The following is a 22,724-nucleotide window of genomic DNA, read 5'->3' on the forward strand; positions in this document are numbered from 1 at the left end:
AAACATTTAGAGGTATGCCACTTCAAAATCCGATTAATATAAGTTGAGTTATGGAGTATGGAACTTCAGCCTTGGGGCATTTTTTAAGTTTTTGAATTTCTACACATCATGCATCAGAAAAATTACAAAAAATTAAAAAAAAAAATAAATTTCTAAATTTGAACGCAGATGTTTAGAGAATTGCGACAGAAACATTTAGAGGTGTGCCACTTCAAAATCCGATTAAGGTAAGTTGAGTTATGGAGTATGGAACTTCAACCTTGGCACATTTCTTTATTTTTATTATTTTTCTTAATACATCAGAAAAATTTAAAAAAAATTTAAAAAACAAGATATAACAAGAATACTAAGTCGAGTTCCCGGACTATCAGATACCCGGAATTCAGCTTGTGGAAGTGCGAAAGAGAAATTTCATAATTTTCGCTTCCTTCTGCCTGTTAAACACTTTTCAACAATCTACTATATCCTTTTACTCTACGAGGAACGGGTATAACGGCTGGAGGTCTTACACAGATATTTCAGTTACTTACTTTAAGCCACATTCTGTGTGATGGCTTTATCTACATCTCACCGACTTCACGCCAAAAAATGAAAGCCCTAATTTTAAAATTCAAATGCACCTCGATAGGATCTGGCGTTCTGAGGATGAGTCCTTCGCTAAATATCACCTTAACGTGTAATAAAGAATTATGTAGAGACAGTTAATACCCGCGAGACAAAAAGCGGCTGGCTTATCTTTGCCACCACCCCAATTGCTTGTGCAAAACAATTTTCGAATCGCTTCCTTTTGGCTGACGACGAAATTTTCGGGCTATACCCCTCCTTCTTAGCCATTTCCCCCACATTGTGTCTGCCAATTTACGTTATCGTTTTCAAATTGAAAATTTGCGTAATCACATTTTAAGTGAAAATCGCTTTGCAAATTAAATTAAATCGATTTCTTCAAGACGATAAAATCGGGCGGAGTGAAAATCGTTCTAACTAAAGTTGCAGGGCTTGTAAATATACATTATGGCTTCTTATTTCCGTTTCCGGTTTGGCACTAGAGCTTTAAGCTTTATTATGCATCTGCAGTTTCACTTTGGTGTCTGCATAGTCGCGACATTGCATCTCAAAGACCCATCAACGTCATCAAATCGTTAGTCAAATACGGGAAAAGAAAAAATATTTAAGTTCTTTGCTCTTCGCCCAAGTCTCTCGTGGCAATAAAAATGATGAAGTACTTTGAAAGTGCTACTAGGACTGGGCTGGCAAAATAAGAGAAGACGTTAGAAAAGCTTGCATTCCTGGCATATCCTTTAGTTTTCAGGCATACCCAACAATGGAAAAAAGGGTACATGGAAATTTCCGAATGGATTGAATGACTGGGTATTATGTTTTTATGATTTAAAATAAACAAAATCCCTTACTGGTAATATGAAGATATCTGAAAATATAAAATTAATTCTCCCCTCTATCATACTAGCCTTGAACTTCAATTCAGAATAAATAAAACCATTTATAATGTGTATCTAATTTTCAATTCTTTTATCATGTATCTTTCTTTTCCAACAATCTTTCTCTTCTTTCTGTATCCAGTGGTAGCAGTAATTCCTCAAGGCGTCACAATTAAGGAACGTAAGTCTTGGAAAAACCGAAACATACATTTGAAATCAATAGTAAATTGCAATCTTAGCAAAATGCTGGTACGTGGCAAACCCAGGACCCTGTGATGATTTTGTAAAAGTCTGGGGCTACGATTATATGACCAATCGTTGCATTTTCTTCTACTATGGCGGCTGTGGTGGAAATCCAAATCGATTTTACACGAAAGAGGAGTGCTTGAACACCTGCCGGGTGTACAGACCTGCAAATCGGAAGAAAAGGGAAGGGGACTTTGACGAGGAAGAGGAGGAGGAGGAGTTTGAGGAGGATATTGACAACTGGGACAAATGGGACGATTGGGACAAGTCGGAGCTATGAGTATACCAATAGAAAGGGTATTCAGAAGTCGCCATGGCCAGCACCCATTGGCTGCAAGTTAACTTTTGATTCGTTGTGCAAACGCATAATTTCAGTTTGAAAGAAAGAAGTTCCCGTCGAGTTGGTTGTAATGCGTTTTCCTTTAGCCGTCTCTCTGCTGCATTTTCCATTTTACTTACTACGGCTATATGTATGTATATCTCTCTAGACGTCTGTTTGCTGCCAATCTGGGCGACGGCCATTAAGTCAAACCGTTTGAAGCAATTGGAAAGCCACCCAGACTCTGCAAAATATCTATTTTTACAGACTCCCTGGGTTATTTATCAACAATTTTATGTGCATAGAGTTGCGATTCTGACAATTTTTGACATGCAATTTGCCATTTTCCATCTGCTACAGCCGCATATTGGGTGTGGAATTCGGCATTTTCCCGGAGGCTGCAATAACTTTTGGCAGCGAATGCAGATGCGGCTCATGATGAGATGAACTCGCCTTTGCTGATGCCTTGGCCAAATCCCCAGGGAAAATTCGCAACTGTCTGTGGCAGTAAACTTCGTAGTTTCCAGCTCAAATTTATGCTGCGCCGCATAAGATAGATAATAGTCACAAAAGAAACTGCCCTGCTAATTGGAAAGAATTTTGTTTGCCCATTCTGGCCTCTTTACATGGACCACCGCTCGTTAGGCTTAATTAGCAATCATAAAAGTAGTTCCCACTTAAATGTCGAACATTCCCATTTGGCCATGTGACACTTTCGTTGCCTGTGGTGTCGGCCAGCAGGATCTGATCCTGCATCGGGAATTGGAGGTGTTTCCGAGCTACCTACTTTACTTTCTGCTCACGTTGCTTTTCCGCTCCATCCCAACTTCGTCAGTCCCCCAAGACTTTTATGACTGATTATGTTGTGTTTCGGCCATTTAATTGCCACTTGGCTCTGGATGTGACTACTTTTATGGTTAATGAGCAACTTGTGGTTATTTAGGGGCTCGGCAGCGACAGGGATCAGGTGTGCAGACAACGTCTGGGTTTGATGGTCGGAGCGAGCCAATTAAATGGGTAATATGAGAAGCTGGAGGGTGGAGGACGTATAAATTAAAAAGAATTGCGTTGAACTTTGTCGGGGGGAAAAGGTTTCGAAATAGCTTTGATATTTTAAGCACAACTAACTACAAGTAACTGTATCTGAACGGCGAAGCAAAGTTATGCGCAAACTTATGTTCCTGAGGAACACAAAAACTCCATTAAGTGAAAGTTTATAGGTTACAGTTGCCCTGTTTTAAAGTTATTATTAACAGGAGTATCCTGTACATAATAGTAGTTTCATAATAATTCAGAGTTGGTTTTTAAATCTAAAGCTTAATTCACCATAAAGTCAACTAGAAATGGCTCTCGGCCTATTTAACATTTATCTCTTGATATGTAAATCACCAACTACCAACTCTGACATCATCTGTTGCTGCTGTCCAACATCATTTGACTGTTCTGTCAGTTCAACGATTTGAAAAATCGTTCACAATAAATTACATTTCAGGCAGACTTGTTTCCGTCCCGACACTCGAGCTGAAAATTTAAATAGGTCAAATATGCATTTAATTTCCGCACGAACGAAATGAATTTGTCTGGAGCTTTGTAAACGCTCTGTCTCTCGTTTTTCCCAGCCCCAGTTCCTCCAGCTGTCAAACACATAAAGCACAGGCAAAGTGTGCCTGCCTTCCCGACTCCCAGCGAATGTCCTGCCCTCCAACCAGATCCTTGCCATTTCCCACTGCTCTCGAGGTCGAGAGAACACGTGTTCGGGCCACCTTCCGCCTTCCATGGACTTCCGTACACTTAACTTATTTGGCTCCATTAAAATCTTGCTAAATAAATATTTAATGCGTGAACAACTGGAGAGGAGTTGGAGCTTGTGGGTTTGGTGGGGACTCGGGTACTTGGGGACTGGAACCTCCCCGTGGAACCTTCGGAGCAACAGCCTGGCCAGATGATTTATGACCTTCGCTCTTGGCCTGGCCTTTTGTTCGGGCACTTCTTCTGGGCCCAACTAATGGTTCATAATTGATTTTTATGCCTATTGTGTTGGCCATCTTGCCCCAAGTTGGCCATTGCCGCGCTCCCTCAAATGGCGCGTTCATAATGCGACGCACTGCACCAAGGCCTCATTACAGATGTTTTGTGTGGGTTGGGGCGTATTAAAAACTTATAATTTCTGCCATTGGTGGTGCACATAAATTCCTGTTATTGCCACAAAATGTTCGACTTAATGAAGCAGTGGCATTGAAATGGCTTTCTGCTTAATGTTTTAATTTGCAGCTCAAAGTAATCGAAAATCAATGAACAGAGCCTAAAACCAAATTCTATAAAACATGAAACAATCAGGTCAAGAATTTATTTTCGTATAGCCATTTCTAGGGACTTAAGTCTTGTTTCATACTTTGGGGTGCCCATCCTCATCCTCCTTTGAGGTGCCAACCCAATCCACTTGATTTAATAACTCCAATAAGATGCCAAAGTCAAACAGCCAGCCCCAAACGTAATTCCTACCATGTTGCCTTCAACTAAAATCTAAATAAATAAATGTCCATTTTGGACACCTACGAACGTGGCCAGTAGCAATTCCAGAGACAGCTGACGGGGGACTGGGGCTATTTGGGGTAGCTGTCCATGTGGAGACGCCTTTTTGCTAGGGGGAGTTTGGATCCAGCATTCCGGGCATATCATGCGTTTACTTTAATAATGCGCATAAATTGGTAGTCGTATGCGGACCTTTTGACTGCTTCATCCTCGGACACGAATTTGGAAATCGAGTGGGGAGCACGCCAGCGTTTCATTTGGCTTTTGTTTGACTTGGCGCCCCCGGCTGCAGAGGGTCCATCTGCCCGTCTAGTCAGACATTGTTCTCGCATCCCAGTCTGAGTGCGGGAATACTTTTTGCCAGCGTTTAATCTTTAATTTGCCGCCACTATGTGGGGCTGCCCCACCATCTGTCTGTCTATCCAACTGTCGGTTCGTCCCCCAAGCCCAAGTCCAAACTCAATTTATTTGTTTTAGCTTCTGGCCGTGGTGAATGGTAGTAAGGTATGCCGCATTAAATTAAACACTTAGCCGCTGCTCGGCACCGCTTGGCGTAAAAATTATGCCAGCATTTAAGTGTTTAATATCCGCCGGAGACTTCTGTGGGTCCCTTTTCCTTGGCTTTACTCTGTCGGTCCGCTCTGGATATTTATTAGTTGATTTTAATGGAAAAACCCCGGCGAACACTTGGCATACATAATTGTTGCGGGCGGAGACTTATGCCAAGACATAAAACTAGGGATTGTTGGCTGCTAGGAAAGCTGATGTCATGCAAATTAATATGAGCTTAGAGCAAACATTTTTAGATACTGAATACTTTAGGATTATTAAAGCTGCATTGTGTGGTGTTGAAACTTGAAAGAAACTTTAAGAATGAATTTAGCTGCTAGGACTTGAGAGTTGTGAAGGCTTCTTTGACTGAAAATAATTCCCCTCCTTTCCATTTATCTCCGCTAAAACTGCAATGCATCCACACCTTTCATATTCCGACCATGGTTCTCTTTGCCATCGCTAGCCTGCAATTCGTAAGCCCCTGGACAACTTTAACTATACCTCAAACGAGTCCCCACCCAATGCCAATAGACCACAGTGCTTGCCTGCATTTGCTAGCCAGAAAAACCCCAAAGGAGCCAGGAGCAACAAAGCTGCACTCAACACAAATGCAGCCAGAGGAGATATGCAGGACGAAAAGGACGAAGAACTCGTCCAGACCGAGGGCAAGACCAAAGTGGTATCCTATCCATTCGGCTGGACTTGCTTCTGTGGCCTGCTCCTGGCAGCAATTGTTAATAAGATTTGCACATCATTTCACGTGTCTGTCTGGCTGTTTTGCTGTATATTTGCATGCAATAAAGCCGCATGGAGTTAGACGCTCCTTCCCCAACACCAGTATTCATTGTCTCCACCCCGCAGGTTGGGTCTATTGTCTGTTTGGCATTTTATGGCGTACATTTAGCCGGCGACTGCAGCTGGCAAATATCAATGGGAATGGGTACCAAAACGCCATCCAAACCCTTGACTCGATTTCCGGCCACATTGCATGTGCAATGCCTGCTCGGGTCTGACCATTATTGCATTTTTTATGGCGTTTTTTTGACACATTTCTAATGGAATTTGCAAGGGCCAAAAGGAGTCTTGTGGCCCGAAGGCCCTGGCCTTAAATATTGATAAGCAATTCGGGACAGCAAGAACGTAATCGGGCAATTTGCTATAAATAAATAAGAAAGCTCTCAGTTGACTCGGATTTCCTACGTTTTTCGTGCTTCTAACTCCCTTTTTACTTATTTATTGCAGCAGAAAACAAAATTAAATTGCTATAAAACAATGATTTGCGTATTTCCCTAGGAGGGTGCGTCCCCCGAAAAAAGAAAGATAATAAAGGGCGAAGGTCTGGGCAGATAAAATGCGACAAATTAATTGGAATTTATGGCTTGGAAGCGTGTGAAAAACTTCGGGGAGCAGATACGAGTATGTTGGAGCCCAGCAAAAGATGAATGTCGGTGGGGCGTCAGAGGAGGACTTAATGAACAATTAGAGAGGATTAGAGGTATCCCACTTTTTTCGATACAGACACACACTAAAGTCCCATTGATTTGCAGGGAAAGTTGTGATTCGTTTTATTTGCCCCTTTTCCAGCGAGCTTAGCTATCCATTCCAAGCTTTCCAACGATGACAGAATTCACCGGCTGTTAACTTCATTCGAAATTCAAAAAGCCAAATTCAATGTGACAGCCTCCAGGCCACGGAAACTTCCTCGATAGCAAATCCATTAAAATATCAACAAAACTCAACGATGTAGGACATCAAAATGTAATTTTCGGCTTGGGCACAGCTTGTGCATAATAATGAGCTTGGGTCTGAGGTGGAAATGTGCTGAGATTTTCTCTTTTTGGCCCTAAGCCTTTTGCTTAACCGCAGGTGTTTTCCGCTGGGTTATTTTCATAATAATTATGCACAGATTAGATGTACTCAAGACAGCTTACGTGGCAAATAAACGAGCTTTAGCGTGGGATAGACTTAAATTTATTTTAAGGAATAACAACTGTGCAGCATATTTTATTTACTTTTCTCTGGTACTCGGCACGTTTCATCTGAAAACTCGATGACTCAATTTAGAACCAGACCCATTTCATCGCACGCTGGAGAGAAAATGGCGAAAGGAAAATTTGTTCATTGATTTTCATTAGCCAAACAGAATTTCCGTTTCCACTCTCGATTCAATTTCAAGTCCAAAACCAGACATTTTACCCGATGCCAGGGTTAAGCCAGAGTGTAGCCCAAGTTCAAGGGGAAAGTGAAAAATCTCAGACACAAATAAGGCTTCCACTTGCATACCTGATGTCATTTTGTACTCATGTTTTTTGGGTTTTTGACCTTAACTTTCCAGCAGCAGCAACTCCACAGCTTGCCACAGCGCCTGACATCAACTAATTGCAAGTTATTTTCCCCAACTCCGCCTGTGGCTGCTCCTGTTGATGTCCTTGCATGCCTGTGGAGCAGTTTTACATTATTTTATTTCTGACCGGGTCTGCAGTGGTTTCGACATCCTTTTTGCAGCTTCCACGCGAATAATTTGCTGTCGTCGCTGCTGTCGACACTACCGAAAGGAGAAAATTAAAAATCAGTTGCGCATTATTTATAAATTCCTTGGTGGAAAGTCTGCGGAACGCTTGCCTTTCTGAAAAATAGTTCCTTGTGTCTCAAACACACACTGTTAAACTAATTTAAGCTCAAACAATTCAAATGCTAAGACCACATTTTCCGAGGGAATATTAAAATAAATGTTAGTGCCGCTAAAGAGGATTTCCCGTTTTGCGGATATACATACAGCAATCTACTTGCGCATTGCCTTGGTATATATTGGTTTTGATTTCAAAAATATGTAGTTAGTAGTTTTTAGTAGCAAGCGTTATTTGTTTGAAAATAAGGCACAAAATATTTTTTACAAGACCAAAAAGAAAACTCTTTTCCTTGTAAAGCGAAGACAGTAAGTTATTGCCGCGGCTTTAAGACATTAAGTATACGACGCGTGTACGTGTTGCTGTTCCCCTCCCCAAATCCACCGCCCGACTCTTACTCAATCTTTCGCTCTGTGAGCTGTCATTATTAATGCGTATAATTAGCGCACTTGATAAAGATTGATTGGGGAGGCTTTGTGTGCGGCAGAGGGGGAAAAGGAAACGCGCCAGACATGAGACGCTCGCACACAGATGCAAACCGGAAACCACTGGGTAAGCAAATACACACACGCACAGATTGCGGCACTTGTTTATGTGGCACACGCATGACTTGAACTTAATTTCCTTATTTTAATGCAAACAACAAGAGCAGTTTATATCCCCTCTTGCTTTTTCTGCTCGGCCAACTAGTCGGCTAGACGAAAACCAAGATGGACAGGCACTAGGAAAAGAATCGCCGGAATAAAGCAATCATTGATATAAAGTATTCTCGAAGGTATCTACTCGGCTTATTTGCTGTTTATCTTTCGGTTCGTCCTGCAAACGCTTTCCTATGCTTCAGCTGCATATTTACGATTATTGTGCGCACACATTTCGTTTTATTCTCGAGCATATCTAGATTTAGTTAGTACTGCTTGAAGCAGGAGATCACTCTATATCCTGAGTTTATTATTAAGCCACAGACTTGCGGTTAAGCTAGTTGCAGATACTCTACTAACAGCAGATGTGTGTTTTGAACTGAACAAATATTTGTAAAATGTATTGTATTGTATGAAAATATGAGCTTCGTATTTTGGGTTTTATTATTCTTTTGGAAAATAGACTACTGTGTGTTTTTGCAGGATATTTGTGAGTCCACGAAGCTTAGTGCCTACACTTTTGCTGTCTTAAGCGATTTTCGTTGTACAATACCCCTCTTTATATGTGCCTATAGCTTGCTTTCAGCCCCGGCATATGGCTCCTACTCATTTCGAGGGATTCGTTTACTTTCGGGCCAACGCAAATAATCCCTGACCAGGCCAACACATGTGTTTGCTGCGGTTTAGTTTGGCTGTTTTATGGCGAGGGCATTTACACTAATCATGCAATTCTTGTTACACTTTTATTGGCCCTTCCCAAAAGCCTAAGCGGGCTCATTAGCACGTTGAGTGCATGGCTAATGAGCGCCAGTTGACCAGCTTTGTGTGGGACTGTACCCAGGTCCTCGAAGTAATCCGTGGAATTTGGTGGAAAATTAGCATTTCCTGGTTACACAAAATCGGAATGATACCAAACAAAGCCAGCGAAAATGGCAAACAAAGGAGGACAAGAAATTGAGACAATTGGCTCAATTGTCTGGCTTGACAATTGTCTTTGCCTCGAGGCCAGTAATTTGCAGATTTTGTCAACTTTTTGTCGGAAGTGTTGAAGCTGCCAAAGTTCCGGGTAGCACTTTAAAGTTGCCTCTTTGTTTTGTGTGAGTGCCCGGGGAAAGTTGTGCTTTGTTCTGCTCTGGGTTTTTGCTTTCATTAGTCAATGCAAATTATTTGCAATCAAACAAAAGTCGCAGCCACCTCACATAAAGCCAGCCAGAACTGCTCATATAAATTAAATCACAGAGGTGAAGGCGAATCACCGAACTCAGTGCCAGCTTTTTTGTGGCATTCAAATGCAAAAAGTAAGCAAACCAAAGGCCACCGTGCAGCTTCGTCCTTTGTTCTTCCCCACTCCCGTGGCATTTCATCTAAATGTTAATAAGTCTTCTGGCCCGCTTGTCTATCTTCCCCAACAAGGTGTCAGTGGGCGCTACGCCAAGGCATTTTCCACTTGGCCGCGCTGATTGGGGAGTGAAGTTGCCTGCGGGAGGACGCTAAATCCTGGCTACCGGCGCCTTCAAGCATACATCCTGTTTATTGGGCTGGCTTATTGATGAGTCTGCCTGGATTTTTCTGCCCCGGCCCACTGATTCCCCTTCGGGTTTTCTCCGTTTCTTCGTCTGTGTATTTTGTTGTGGATTTAGGTTGACTAAATAGTGCCGCACCCAAATATGCTAGAAAAGTGGCACAAAAGTTATTTAGGGCCAAGCAAGTACTTGACACGTTCAATGTATGCGTGTCTTCCTGGCTTGATATTGATTGATTGACTTATGGGGACAGAATCGAAGATATTCGCCTTTAAGGCAAACAGTACATAAATAAAATTAGTTGGGTTCTTGCACGGCTTTTTTTTAAATTCTACAACATTTCTAGCTCGTATTTAGCGTTTGATCATAAAAAGTATACGCCAAAATATTAGCCATGTCAACGTGAAATTTTTTACCCATCATGGTCATAAAAAATGCATGCAACTAATTTAAATGCATGGAAAAACGAGCAAACATGCTCACTCTCCCATCGAAGTATTTCCACCGTCTGGTCATTTTATGCTGCTTTTATTATTTGTAAAACGTTTTTAATTAAATTATGCGCATTAAATATTTATCAAACATGGGCAAGTTTTGAAATTTGATTGAATTCCACTCGCGAGAAATTGCAAATGCAGCAAATCGCTGTATTGCTGCATCAACAACGCGACAAAACAAACAATTAGTCCACGAACTCAATTAAAATTAATTTATAATCAGTTTGATGAATAAAAAAAATCAATATATATGCACAATTTAAGTTTATGGCTTCGTGAACTTTAGGAATTTTCTTTGCGGCAAATGCGGATTATTTTGCTTTGCTGGGAGAAAGGATGCCTTCATCAATCTCAACCTTTCAACCTTTCAAATGCGTAGAAAATCGACACGAAATCGAAGGCGCTTTTCTTTTTTTCTTTTTAACTTTTCTTTTTAGGCAAATTTTCCTGTTTAGGCCTTCAAAAAAAGTGTGTCAAGGCGAGGAACAAAAAGGACGGAACTAAGCTGAAAATAAACACAATTTCCAAACTCGCCAATCAAGTAAAGCTGTCTATCGATTGATGGTCTGCGAAGGTAAGAGGGATTTTTGGGTTTACTAGTTAACCTAAATTATGCAAGCATTACCCATGTTGAAAATTGCATACCAATGCCTTAAGCGAAATGTCTGTAATTTTCCATTTGTTTTACAAGCAGAGAATAGCGATATGAAACCAGGTCACCACATAAATTTTAGCTCGCTTTTTGGCACTATTCGTGCCAGAAGCTCGGTCCCTTGGCATTATTCTGGTAAATATTTGCCTAGTGGTATGCTGACAGTTTTATAGCAGGCCTGAGAATCGGCCAAAAAAAAGGGGTACATTATTTGTATGGTGGAGAAAAAGTTGTTCAACGCCTGAACCACGAACCACGACCTGGGCCAATTACAAGACAAGCGGCCATAAATTACGCACTCAAAAAAACATTCGCAGACTGCACTTGACCTCTTTGATTGTGGTCTGCTGGTCTCGACATTTGTAATAAGCGTCTGGGAGCCGACAAAACATGGAAACAACTTTTAATTGCATGGCAGATAGTACGGTAAGCCCTCGAGAAGATGGCGGGAGTGGGTAGAGTGGCTAGACACACACAGCAAATTGAAATTTTCAAGCCTTGGCGCCCAAAGTTATGCGGCAAAAAGTTTTTGTTATTTTCCATATAGCACACACACATGGCAAGTGTAGTTGCCTGTTGGTGTCGAGTTGAGCTGATTTGATGGCCACCCATCTGCATTAATGACTGGCCATGAAGAGTCTGCTTCGCCATCTCACCGCTGTGCCAAATTAAATGCATAATTACTTGGTAATTGGATTTGTGGCCGGCTCAACTGGCTGTGCAAAATTTTCTAATTAAAATGTTTAGTGGCAGTCACGATCGTCCCTTCATTCCTTCCAATATTCAACTCGATTGCCACTTGATGGCGCCAAAGCCTCAGGCACGTTTTCCACTCGGGGGTTCCCCGCCAAGTAGCTGGAGTGCCGCCCGCTGCGAGGGGCACGAACTTGAGTTACCTGTGCAATGGCGAGTGTATTGGCTGCCATGGAAATGTGTCGGAAAATTGTGCCTCAAAGGGGCATAAAACCCGGGCTAAAACCGAACTAATAATGCTTTAACTGTATTCCAATGGCATCAGTTTACTAGGAACTAGGCCACTGTACCTATAATTATTTTTCCCGGTGATTGCTGCCTAAAAAAGGCTAGTTTATCAAGGGATCTTATAAAAAATTCACTTGACAGCACGTTTTCCGAGATTTAAGGGTATCCATGCTACCACAATGCTGCATTATTCTCTTATCTGCTCTGGCTCCGCTTCCTGGGAGTTTTGAAGGTGCTACCTTCGCTCTAAATAAGTAATAAACACCTTGACTGCGCCTCCTCCTGCACGTTTCGTAGTAATATATTTCTATTTTCCTGTTGTTCCGGCTTGTAGTGGCTGCGGGTGGTAAAAAGGACCCGGGCTGGTAAAGCGGGCAGCCAGGATGGAGCAATCACAGTCGGGTGCATAGTTTGGCGGCTTTTAAAATTTTCATAAGCAGCACCGGGCGTCGCATTCGTAATACTCGAACAACGAAATTTATTGCACACACTCAGGCGGCATTGCCTGCTTACTTATTCATATGAAATTGCCTGATTACCGTTGGCCAAATCGTTTTGCCCAGCACCGTGGGCTTCGTGTGTACACGGCTCCGTATTGGTACGTGTTTGAATTATATGCCGGTCATGCTGGGAATCGGGATTTGGATCCGAATTGGGCGACCCCCAATACAACTCCGCCGCCGTAATGCGCCTGTTTGTATGGCAATTGCTGCTCTGGACCGAATTTTTTATGAACTTCTCGGGTCATGACTTTTATGATTTCTAAGTCCAGGGGCTCACGGAGCCTTTGGGTAAGTAAGCACTTACATGCCTGCAGGTTCACTCACTAAACTCATTGAATTAGGCAAAATGATGAAATGAGAGAGTAATACATCGAGTATTAATACTTGCATTTAAATATTTTTTCACTTATGCTTTAGCATATATTTTTCATTCCATGTTGTCCAAAGATTTCCTCTACTTTCCCACACAGTGAGTTATGGGCCAAATGTATTTTCCTTGTCTCTGACAAACACTTAAGGCTGTATCAATATTTTGGCTTGAAGGAAAACCTCCACTCGGCTTAAAAAAGCGAATACACACAAAGTGTGAAAGCCTTAAGGACTAGCACGTGCTCAAAATCTCAGCAGGGAAAGCACACACTCTCCACCTGCGATAAACACCTTTGCCGAGCACTAAAATATAACTTAATCCCAACGAAATTGATATGAAATTTTACAGACACACCAGCGACACACGGGGCGTATGAGTAACAGACAAACAAGAAAGTTCTGCGAGGCAGAAATTTAAATTCCACTCATGAGGTGTGAAAATGTTTGTTGTGCTTCGGCTTGTAAAAGTTTTTGCTGGTCTCCCTTTCATGTTGACAGTTTTCCCCGTTTTTCTTTTTCCGTGCTCTGCCATTTTGCTAATTTGTTGACGCTTTTTACTGCTGTATCAACTTTGATGTTTGCTTTGATAATTTTAGATTGAAAAAGTTTTACCCATTACACATCTGTTTTTTTTTAAATAAACATGACATTCTTTATGAAAATCAATAATGCTATGATCCTGTATTATGTTTAGGCCGCTTTTGAGGGCGAAACTGTGGCTAATTACCCACATGGAGACCTAATTCAACCTTGTGCCACATTTTCCGCGCGCTGCCGCTTTCTTTGTATCTGCTGAGCACAAAGTGACAAAAAGGAAACGCATCTCTTGAGGCTGCGAGCCACGCCTCTTAGCATACTTTACAATTACTTTTAGCTACCACCGCCCTTCGTTTTCCGAGTAATTTTATCTCACTCATTGCCCCGCCCCCTAGCTGCTTAATTTTTACACTTGCCGCCTTCAAATGACATCCCCTGAGGTATATATATATACATATAGGGGGAAAAGCGGCAGCCACAATGCCAAGAAAAAGAAAAGTGGCACAAACTTTCCTCTTACCCTGCCTTGAGGGTTGCTTTTCCACCGCAGCCACGTGAAAGGCATAAAAATAGCTGAACAGAATTTAATAAAACCTATTTCCATTTATTAAATTCTTCTGCTCATCGTCGCCTCTAATTTTGTTTTGCCACAAACTTTGGCCGCTTTTCCGGCAGCCGTGGCAAATGTTTATCTTGCACATCCACGACTACTGGCGCAATTCATAAAGCAAACCTCAAGAAATGCAAATATCTGTAGTTGGTCTGGCAAAGGCGTCTTAGCCGCAACTAAACAAGTAATTTTGCGCACATTTCACTTGTCACATGACACGTAGTTTCCCGCCAATCCCCTGTTCCATTTCCCTTCCTTTTTTGTTGCTCTGTCTGGGAGCGATTTTCCTACTTAGCAGCTAGGAAAAGTTGCAAGCTCGTTGCATTGCCCCCAAAACCCCAACGGCAAGTTCTCATAACGCGTGTTAAGTGCTTCCCCGTCGTAGATACAAGATACAAGATACAAGATACTGCAAGTTCAACTGTTTCGTTCTTTTTGCTTGTTAGTTTCCGCATTCGCAAAAAGGTGAGCCCTGCAGCTTGCTTTTCCTGGATTTCTCTACTCTTTTTCCATTTTTGGGAAACACTTAAAGCATATCGGTTAATATTAAGATATTTTTCCCAGCAAGTGCTGGTAATTTTCCGACATTGTCTTTATGCCTTTTATAGTTGCCTCTGTTAATGGCCACGTTCAACCAATTAAAATTATAATTGGCCAACGTAAAAGCTAACTGCCAAATACGTAGCGCCATCCAAAGAAAATCTCCTTTAAGCCCTGCTAACTTTTCGCAGTGCATCCGACTAACTAAGTTTCATATTAAGACAGCTGCCAGACTGAGAAACGAGGGGCAGGGTGGATCACATACATCATAAAGCAAATCAAGCGTAAGTAACACCTTGATATAAAGCTTAAGTGACGGCAAAACTCGGGGCAAACAGGGCGTATACGCAACTTATATTCTCAGCCAAGAAATAACGTAATTAAGGTTTGTCTGGTTCTTTTCTTTAATAACTTGTTTGATTGATAACTTATTTCCTTTGCTTTGTCCACTCAAAAGTATTTCCAATTGCAACTCAATTAAGATTCCCTATCTTGGTAATAAAGGGAATTCCGAAGCTGCCGACTTGATGACAAATGAGCTGGTTTCCTTGCTGTTTATATGACCATAAATATTAAGTGAAAGCCCCAAGTGTGAGTTCAAAGTTCAAAGAAAGTCGAGGGTCTACAACTTGTAATTGGCACACAGATTGGGAGTCTGTTACATGTGTAGTGGGTGTTGTTGGGCTCTAATGAAAAAGGTTGCTCTTTGAACGCCTTTTGTTGGCCTGAGGTTTTGGGATTTCTATAGGTTCGTCCGGCTGGGAAACAGACAAATTGCCAGCGATTAAGATTTTTTATCGGACTACTGAGGGTCCGCCTTGAAAAATGAAGATGTTGAGGTTATTTCTTCGAAGTTGAGGTTAAATGAGGCCCTAAGAACTTTTCAAACCAGCTACTCGAACCGACTTTAAGATTTATAAATTTAAGATACTGACTTCAAATTGAAATTGTGCCTTGTCCAATGGCCCCAATATGCATTGTACTCTTTACACCTCTAATAATACCCTTTAGATGGCTAATTAACACACACCCCTAACACAATCACGAAGTAAACCCATTAATTAAGTGCTAATTATGATGACATCACGACAAGACAGACAAATCCCACCCCTAATCCCCTGAATGCCTATATAACCAAGCCGGTGTGGGCTGTGAAATTCACAACATTGTGGATATTGACACGGACAATATGGAATTGAGCTCGATGGATACGGTGGAGATGCCCATCTTCGGGAGCACTCTTAAGCTGATGAAGTTCTGGTCATATCTGTTCGTTCACAACTGGCGCCGCTACGTCGCAATGGCTCCGTACATCATTATCAACTGTACTCAGTATGTGGATATATATCTGAGCACCGAGTCCTTGGACTTTATCATCAGAAATGTATACCTGGCGGTATTGTTTACCAACACGGTGGTCAGAGGTGTTTTGTTGTGCGTACAGCGGTTTAGTTACGAGCGTTTCATTAACATTTTGAAAGGCTTCTACATTGAGTTGTTGGTGAGCACGTTGGTCAGTTGTCTCAAGGATACCTATTGTATGAAAGCAATTTTATAGAAATCAGATGACCCCGCCATCAGCCATCTGGTCGGGGAAACCACTCGCCTTTCACTTTTCATAAGCAGGATTAATTTATTAATGGGCTGCTGCACTTGCATTGGCTTTGTTACATATCCCATTTTTGGTTCGGAAAGAGGTGGGCTATATGATTTTCTTAGATGGTTTCATTGCCGATTTCCTCTCTTGCAGTGCTGCCATATGGCATGTATTTGCCCACCATTGATGAATACAAGTACGCATCCCCCTACTACGAGATTTTCTTTGTGATTCAAGCCATCATGGCCCCAATGGGTTGCTGTATGTACATACCGTACACCAACATGATAGTGACATTTACGCTTTTCGCCATACTCATGTGTCGAGTTCTGCAGCATAAGCTGAGAAGCCTGGAAAAGCTGGGAAATGAGCAAGTGCGTGGTGAGATCATATGGTGCATAAAATACCAGTTAAAACTAGCAGGGTAAGCTCTAGGCAGTGTTTTTAAAAGTCGCCTAACATTTAATCATTTGAAATTCAGTTTTGTGGACTCAATGAATGCCCTGAACACCCATCTTCATTTAGTGGAGTTCCTTTGCTTTGGCGCCATGCTCTGTGTTCTGCTTTTCTCCTTGATAATTGTGAGTGGTGGGAATTATAATATTTAAACATTTTAAATGCATTGTTATTACCCCCATCCAACAGGCTCAAACTATTGCGCAGACCGTCATAGTCATCGCCTACATGGTAATGATATTTGCCAACAGTGTGGTTCTCTACTACGTGGCCAATGAACTTTACTTTCAAGTAAGAATTTTGTACCCACTTCCTCGTCAATTTATGTGTAAGTATGGCATTTTGCAGAGCTTCGATATTGCCATTGCTGCCTATGAGAGCAATTGGATGGACTTTGATGTGGACACACAAAAGACCTTGAAGTTCCTCATCATGCGCTCACAAAAGCCCTTGGCGGTGAAGTCTTACAGACCTTTCTTCGGTTATGTCCATTGCTAACCATTATTTCCCCTTCAGATTCTGGTGGGTGGCACCTATCCCATGAACTTGAAAATGCTGCAGTCACTACTGAACGCCATTTACTCCTTCTTCACCCTCCTGCGTCGCGTTTACGGCTAAGGAATATTCGCTTACAAGGTTAGCCCCTTTGGAGGAACAATTGCCACAATTGATTGCATTTAAGCAGCAAATGCTCCTCTCAAGAGATATTGTGGAGGGGCAAATGCGGTGCAATTGGTTTGTTGCAAGTGCAACACGTCTCCGAAATATTCCAAAGGAGCGAGCAACGAAATAAACTATAATAAAATTGCTTCTGTGGGATCCTTTGTTGCCCTTTCGACCACATCTTGGCTGGCAGTTGACCACGAGCGCTTCCTTTTGTTGTGGCTCATTGTTATGCCCGGCACGTGCCATTCAGATAACTTCTATTTAAGCAAATATAAATCTAAAGTGTGCTAAATTAGATTAAAATGTTCTCGTAAAATAAACGTTGTCCAGTCTGCCGCCAGCTGATACAGGGATTCCATGACCGAGGAGCATCCTACCATTATGGTGTCCGAAATTGGTTACAAATTCCCGCTCCGAGTGCCAAGTAAGCCAAATTGTTAATTAATGCTGCAAATTGGAAACTGCGTTATTTATCCCCAATGAGGTTCTTGTACAGAAGTGGAGTGCGAAATGTTTTGTTGCTTTATTTTCGGAAGGATGCTCTAAGTAAGGCAATCTTCAATAATCGATTTTTGTATCTGTAGTACAAGCACCATACATTTATTTAAATAATGAACTTTGTTAAGCAACAAAGTGCACAATATGCGGCCTATTTCATTAGCTATTTGTAAAATCATTGTCAGGTGCCTGTGCCTATCTTTCACCTTGTTTTGTCCTAAGTATTTATTTCGCATGCCTGGTTTTCCCCTTTATTTAGATGCCTTTACTTCAGTGAAGCCCCCATACATTGCTGACATTATCACTTCAATTTCCCTAATCAACATTAACTTTCACTTCAGAGTCAAAACCTCCCGTCATCCACATCCCTCTCCGACTTAGACGCAGACTCGTCCTCGCATTGACTTTAATTTAAGAATTTTTTATGTGCCCCTCGCAGATCCACAGGCCAACTGAAGTCTGGAGTCAGGAAGCAGAAGTCGGCGGCAGACCCACAAATGGAATCGCTTGACGAGCCTTCAGGCATTGTCTGCGTCTGTGTCTGAGTCGGTTGGCTTAATGGAATTTACCTCCTTCCCTGAATCCAACGAATCATGACTGGCGCGTTTTACTGCATACTTTTGGGCGCTGGGGCGGAGGCCGGAAAAATGCTGATGCGACAATTATAGTTATTGTCTGGCTGGTCTGGGGCGCATAAGATCAGCCAAGATTCCCCCGCTTCTGCCATCCATGAGTACGTGAGGTTGGTGAGCACCTCAGGACCTACCCACTCCAGCGTTTATACCGCTGGCAGCTGGCCCATCCTGAATTTCAGATGGTACTGCGCCTGTTTTATTGCTAATGTAAACATGTTGTTGCTCCGTCAATGTCTTTGACGCCAAATTGACACATTTCCAGGGCGTATATTCCCGCTTCCCGCATCCCAAATAGTGTGCTAAAATGTAGTACGTGCGAGCATGGAGCTTATCAACTCCAACAGCAAAAAGCAGGAGGCCAGCAGAGCTGGCAGCTGTAGCTAGCAAAAAAGATACTTACACCAAAAATCGCTTAGCATGGGATACAAAAATATTTTTAAATGGTGGTGGCAATACTCAAATACTGTCCTCTGTAAAAAGTAGCCAGCGCGTCAACACTTTTTGGCATTCTTTAATTTCGCAGGCAGGTGGCAGTTGAAACAGCGCTGCCCAGGCATTCGAAATTTATCCGGCCTCAAATCAATTTACGTCCATTCTCGCCTCGGGCCAAGTTATGTGAGCAGAGTGCCTGAGTGGAAATCATGCCTACATGGCTGTGTTTAATGAGGCGACTCAGATACGAGTATAACCCTTCTTCGTCGAATTCTGCAACCCTCCGATTCGTGAATTTTCTTTCATAGTTTTCGCCCTCGAATTCCGTGCTTGCTTTATGCGCATCATCCGGAAATTGCCTACGTGTTGGAATTTTTAAAACATTTCTCGTGTTTTCCTCCGCTCGTTTTGTTGACATTTGACTTTTGACCGGGCCAAAATGGACAGTCAACGAGTGTCGTTGATCCTGCTCTGGTTGGGAAATTTAGGTCAGGCGGTCAAGTGTTTTATGCTCCTTCTGTGAGTGTGTTAAATAAAAACCTTTCAAAGGTTTTATGATGTTTGCCTGCTCTGAACACAAAAAGTTTAATGGGAAGGGGCAAACGAAATTTGCTCAAGTTGAGAAGTAATTTATGTCCTATGCTTAAAGGGCCAAAAGCAAATGTTATACATTGTTGTCTCATGAAATTATGTATGCTTTATTAAAAATGTACGCATTTATTTTAACATTACGTTCTGATTTTTCTGTTATTAAAATTCCAAGAAAAGAAGCCCATATCTGAGCCCATATATGTACTTATATTTAATAATCGTGTTGAGTGCCATGTGAGCTAGTGCTTTAATTGGTTGCACTATCAACCACAATCTATGTCAATCCTTTGGACGCGAGATTCGATTGCTTCTTCCATTAGTTGCCTTGACCCGTGTCCAAATGACATCAATGCCAATAAACTATCTGAGGACCGAAGTTTTCCATTAGAGCATGCTCTGAATAATTAAGCGCAATTTCAGTTGCATTGCAAGGGTAATTGAAACTAAAAGCTCAACCTGCGTTATTCTCTTGTACCTCTTGCATAATTCAGAGCAAAGTGGCTTTTGTGTGTGGCCAAATCAAATTTAATTAACTGACTAAACAGCTGGCCGTCGTGTGCGCGGTGGCGTTTGCCTTATGTGTATTTGCCAGGCTAATGAAATTAGTTTGGTCAACTGAATTCCAGGCATCCAGGCATCTATGCATTTGCGGTTCGAGGACCGGCTTGAAATGACTGCCAATCAGAATCAAAGTTGCAAATTCTTCGATAAAAAGCGCTTAGTTCGATGCTCTCTGCGTGTTGCCTGTTTGGTAAATTGCTATTTACGTTCTGGCCAGGTCGGCAGGATCTGCAAAATGCCATCAAAATTGCTGCACAAATCTGGTTAGGATTTTAGTTAGGTAAGCGATTTATGAATGCCAAACGAGTGTGCGTGACCAGTGCCATTGCAGGAGTGCCTCCTTTTTGGCCAGGATTATGGAGCCGGTCGCCGAGCACTTAATGCTCCTCTGTTTGACTAGTGTCGTTTTGGGCTGCAGGCCAATTGCAGTCTGAAAGCCTTTCACATTCCGGCAGAAACAAAGTGCAAGTCTCACAGTTCTTCGGATTGTGTCACGAAAAATTTCAAAAACAAAAAGCTTGTGGCAATGTTGATGCTGTTATGTCCTGCAGACGACGTTAAAAACAGTTTCAAGTGATAAAAGCGTAATTACACATCCGAATCGGACTTTCTGAGGATCATGAAGGATTTTATTTTGTAAAAAACACTATCTGAAAATGTTTATCGCTCAAACACTGCCTTGTGCAGCAATATTTGAATAGTCCAGAAAACGATGAACTTTATTACGATTTTCTCTAAGCCAATTTGCGGCTTTGTACAGCAAACCACTTATTGTAAGCTAATTTTCTCCATTAACCAATTCCTATTGGCAATCGTGCCTTAAGGACTGTTTCTTTGTCGAAGATTCTGTTCTTTTATCGTCCTTCTCTACTGACATTTTCAATTGAATTGTAGTTTCCTTCGATTACTTGGTGTTATTCCAATTTGATTATCGCATTTTCACTTTATGCACATTCTATTTTATACACTTTTTAATACTTGCGATTTCTTTAATAACCATTTCTCCTTGCTGCAAGTTGTCTAACAAAATGTTGGCTGTTTTTCTTAAGCCGCTTGTCTGGTGGCTTTGACACTTTGTTGTGGCCTGTCGTTTGTTCTATCTTCTCCATTTCCTCTTCCTTCAGTCTACTCCATTTGGGCCTGTTTAGTCTCCTGGGTAGATTATCACCGTCATGGCCAATGGAGTCGAGTGCCATTTGCTTTCCTTTTTGCCTTTTAAACATTTCAATTCTAATTTAAATATTATATTGGGAGTGCGAAGGGCGCAATGTTCACACTTTTCTTAAGTTTAACTTTAAGGAATTTAAGCAGCTCTCATTTAAAGCCCGTTTTATCTGGTTGGTCATAAATATTTTTACAACTTGGACATGTTGACAGTTGCCAGCTCATTTAGTCACGCCATATTCAGTCAATTAGCTAATTTAACCTTGAATGCGCCCAGCCCAGGTACAGTCACCCATCCCCACGTTAGTTGGATGTTAATTAACATTTCTCAGTCTTATTTGCATGGCTGATTGGAATAGTTGGTCGAAACTTTTTCCAAAATTATGACGCTGTCAACTGCTGGTGGCTGCATTCTGTGTTCTTTGTTTCGATTTCAGTAGTTTAGCTTTAGCTTTGTTTACATTTTATTTGTCTGGCTGTCACAGTCGCTGTCACATGTCAAATGTCAAGTTCACTTTTTTGGTCACAGCTGCTGTTGGCAAACTATTTTGCATTCCGATTACTTTGCACTCTCCGTGGAAAGTTCACTGCAGCAGTTGCCAAACACTTGACGTGACTTCTTATGATAATTCAGCAGCCATGTATACGGTATATATAAATAGATGTATATTTACAATGACCAAAAGATATATGCTGCAAAGTCCCCCGACTCCTAAACAAGTGACCTAAAGTCGACAACTTTAAAAGGAGACTACTATCTTACCATTACTTAAGTAAAATAGATAGAAACCACTTCATTTAAATAATATTAGGTAATGAAAGCAGAGTAGTCCACATAATTGTAACCCCACCTTTGCTAAATTATTTTTACATCTTTTTTCCATTAAAGTAATAGTAAGCCCAAGTAAATAACCAAACAAATAAATAAAAAATAAACAATTTTACTAGTAATAATCTGGTCTTTGCCAGCATTAGTATGCACATTCAAGTTGACAGACATTTAGGTGCAAATATGCTGCAGAAGTGCTCATAAACATCTCTCTCATAATTCCCTAGATGAGCCATAACTCTAGATTCGTCGATCATAAAAATATCACTCATACGCACTGTGGCTGAAGTGAAGCCTAGACGAGACGAAAAGCAGTAAACGAGCCTGGCCAAATGGCGCATAAAAAGAGAATGAGCTGGGCATAAAAAATGAACAAGAACAATGTAAACAGGTAGTAGCAGTCGGTGGATTCCCCTGCAAACTAAAAACCAAGAAATGTTGCCATAAAAATGATTTAATATGCCTTTTATATGAGAAAAGTTTTGCAATTTTTGCACATTAAATGTCAGCCACTTGCTTGACATTTGACGCTGCAGCGGACTTGTTGAAGTTTTCTTAAGCTTTAAGACTGCGCATTCTTAGTTAATTATGCCCGAACAACCTGAGTGAGTAAAACTTTGCTTCTGAAGTTTTGTTGCGCTCATCCCCTTGAAATTATTTCACTCCCTTTCATTTCGGTTCGCTGCAAAGTTGCGTAAATTAAATCTAATTGAATTTACAACTTCCATTTGAG

The 22,724-nt window shown here is 41.5% G+C and overlaps 2 protein-coding genes across 2 annotated transcripts; both read left to right on the forward strand.

The window, feature by feature from the left end:
• The first annotated feature begins 1,471 nt into the window (after positions 1 to 1,471).
• On the forward strand, positions 1,472 to 2,081 carry LOC6541334 (kunitz-type serine protease inhibitor conotoxin Cal9.1a). The gene is made up of 2 exons (XM_001969240.3): positions 1,472 to 1,617; positions 1,676 to 2,081. The coding sequence occupies exons 1-2, from the start codon at positions 1,533 to 1,535 to the stop codon at positions 1,960 to 1,962; spliced, it is 372 nt and encodes a 123-aa protein (XP_001969276.1). The 5' UTR covers positions 1,472 to 1,532; the 3' UTR covers positions 1,963 to 2,081.
• A 13,647-nt stretch (positions 2,082 to 15,728) lies between these two features.
• On the forward strand, positions 15,729 to 17,243 carry LOC6541195 (odorant receptor 30a). The gene is made up of 7 exons (XM_026979002.1): positions 15,729 to 16,063; positions 16,121 to 16,259; positions 16,313 to 16,583; positions 16,641 to 16,740; positions 16,805 to 16,906; positions 16,964 to 17,071; positions 17,132 to 17,243. Exons 1-7 carry the CDS (start codon positions 15,752 to 15,754, stop codon positions 17,231 to 17,233), a joined length of 1,134 nt encoding a protein of 377 aa, XP_026834803.1. The 5' UTR covers positions 15,729 to 15,751; the 3' UTR covers positions 17,234 to 17,243.
• The last annotated feature ends 5,481 nt before the right edge of the window (positions 17,244 to 22,724 follow it).

Source organism: Drosophila erecta, unplaced genomic scaffold, assembly GCF_003286155.1.
Source record: "Drosophila erecta strain 14021-0224.00,06,07 unplaced genomic scaffold, DereRS2 tig00000055-arrow-pilon, whole genome shotgun sequence".
Classification (NCBI taxonomy): domain Eukaryota; kingdom Metazoa; phylum Arthropoda; class Insecta; order Diptera; family Drosophilidae; genus Drosophila; species Drosophila erecta.

Coding starts and splice junctions, on each gene's coding strand:
- LOC6541334 (XM_001969240.3), top strand. CDS start 1,533: ATGTATCTTTCTTTTCCAACAATCTTTCTCTTCTTTCTGTATCCAGTG. Junction 1,618..1,675: donor AGGCGTCACAATTAAGGAAC/GTAAGTCTTGGA, acceptor TTGCAATCTTAG/CAAAATGCTGGTACGTGGCA.
- LOC6541195 (XM_026979002.1), top strand. CDS start 15,752: ATGGAATTGAGCTCGATGGATACGGTGGAGATGCCCATCTTCGGGAGC. Junction 16,260..16,312: donor CATTTTTGGTTCGGAAAGAG/GTGGGCTATATG, acceptor CCTCTCTTGCAG/TGCTGCCATATGGCATGTAT. Junction 16,584..16,640: donor TACCAGTTAAAACTAGCAGG/GTAAGCTCTAGG, acceptor TTTGAAATTCAG/TTTTGTGGACTCAATGAATG.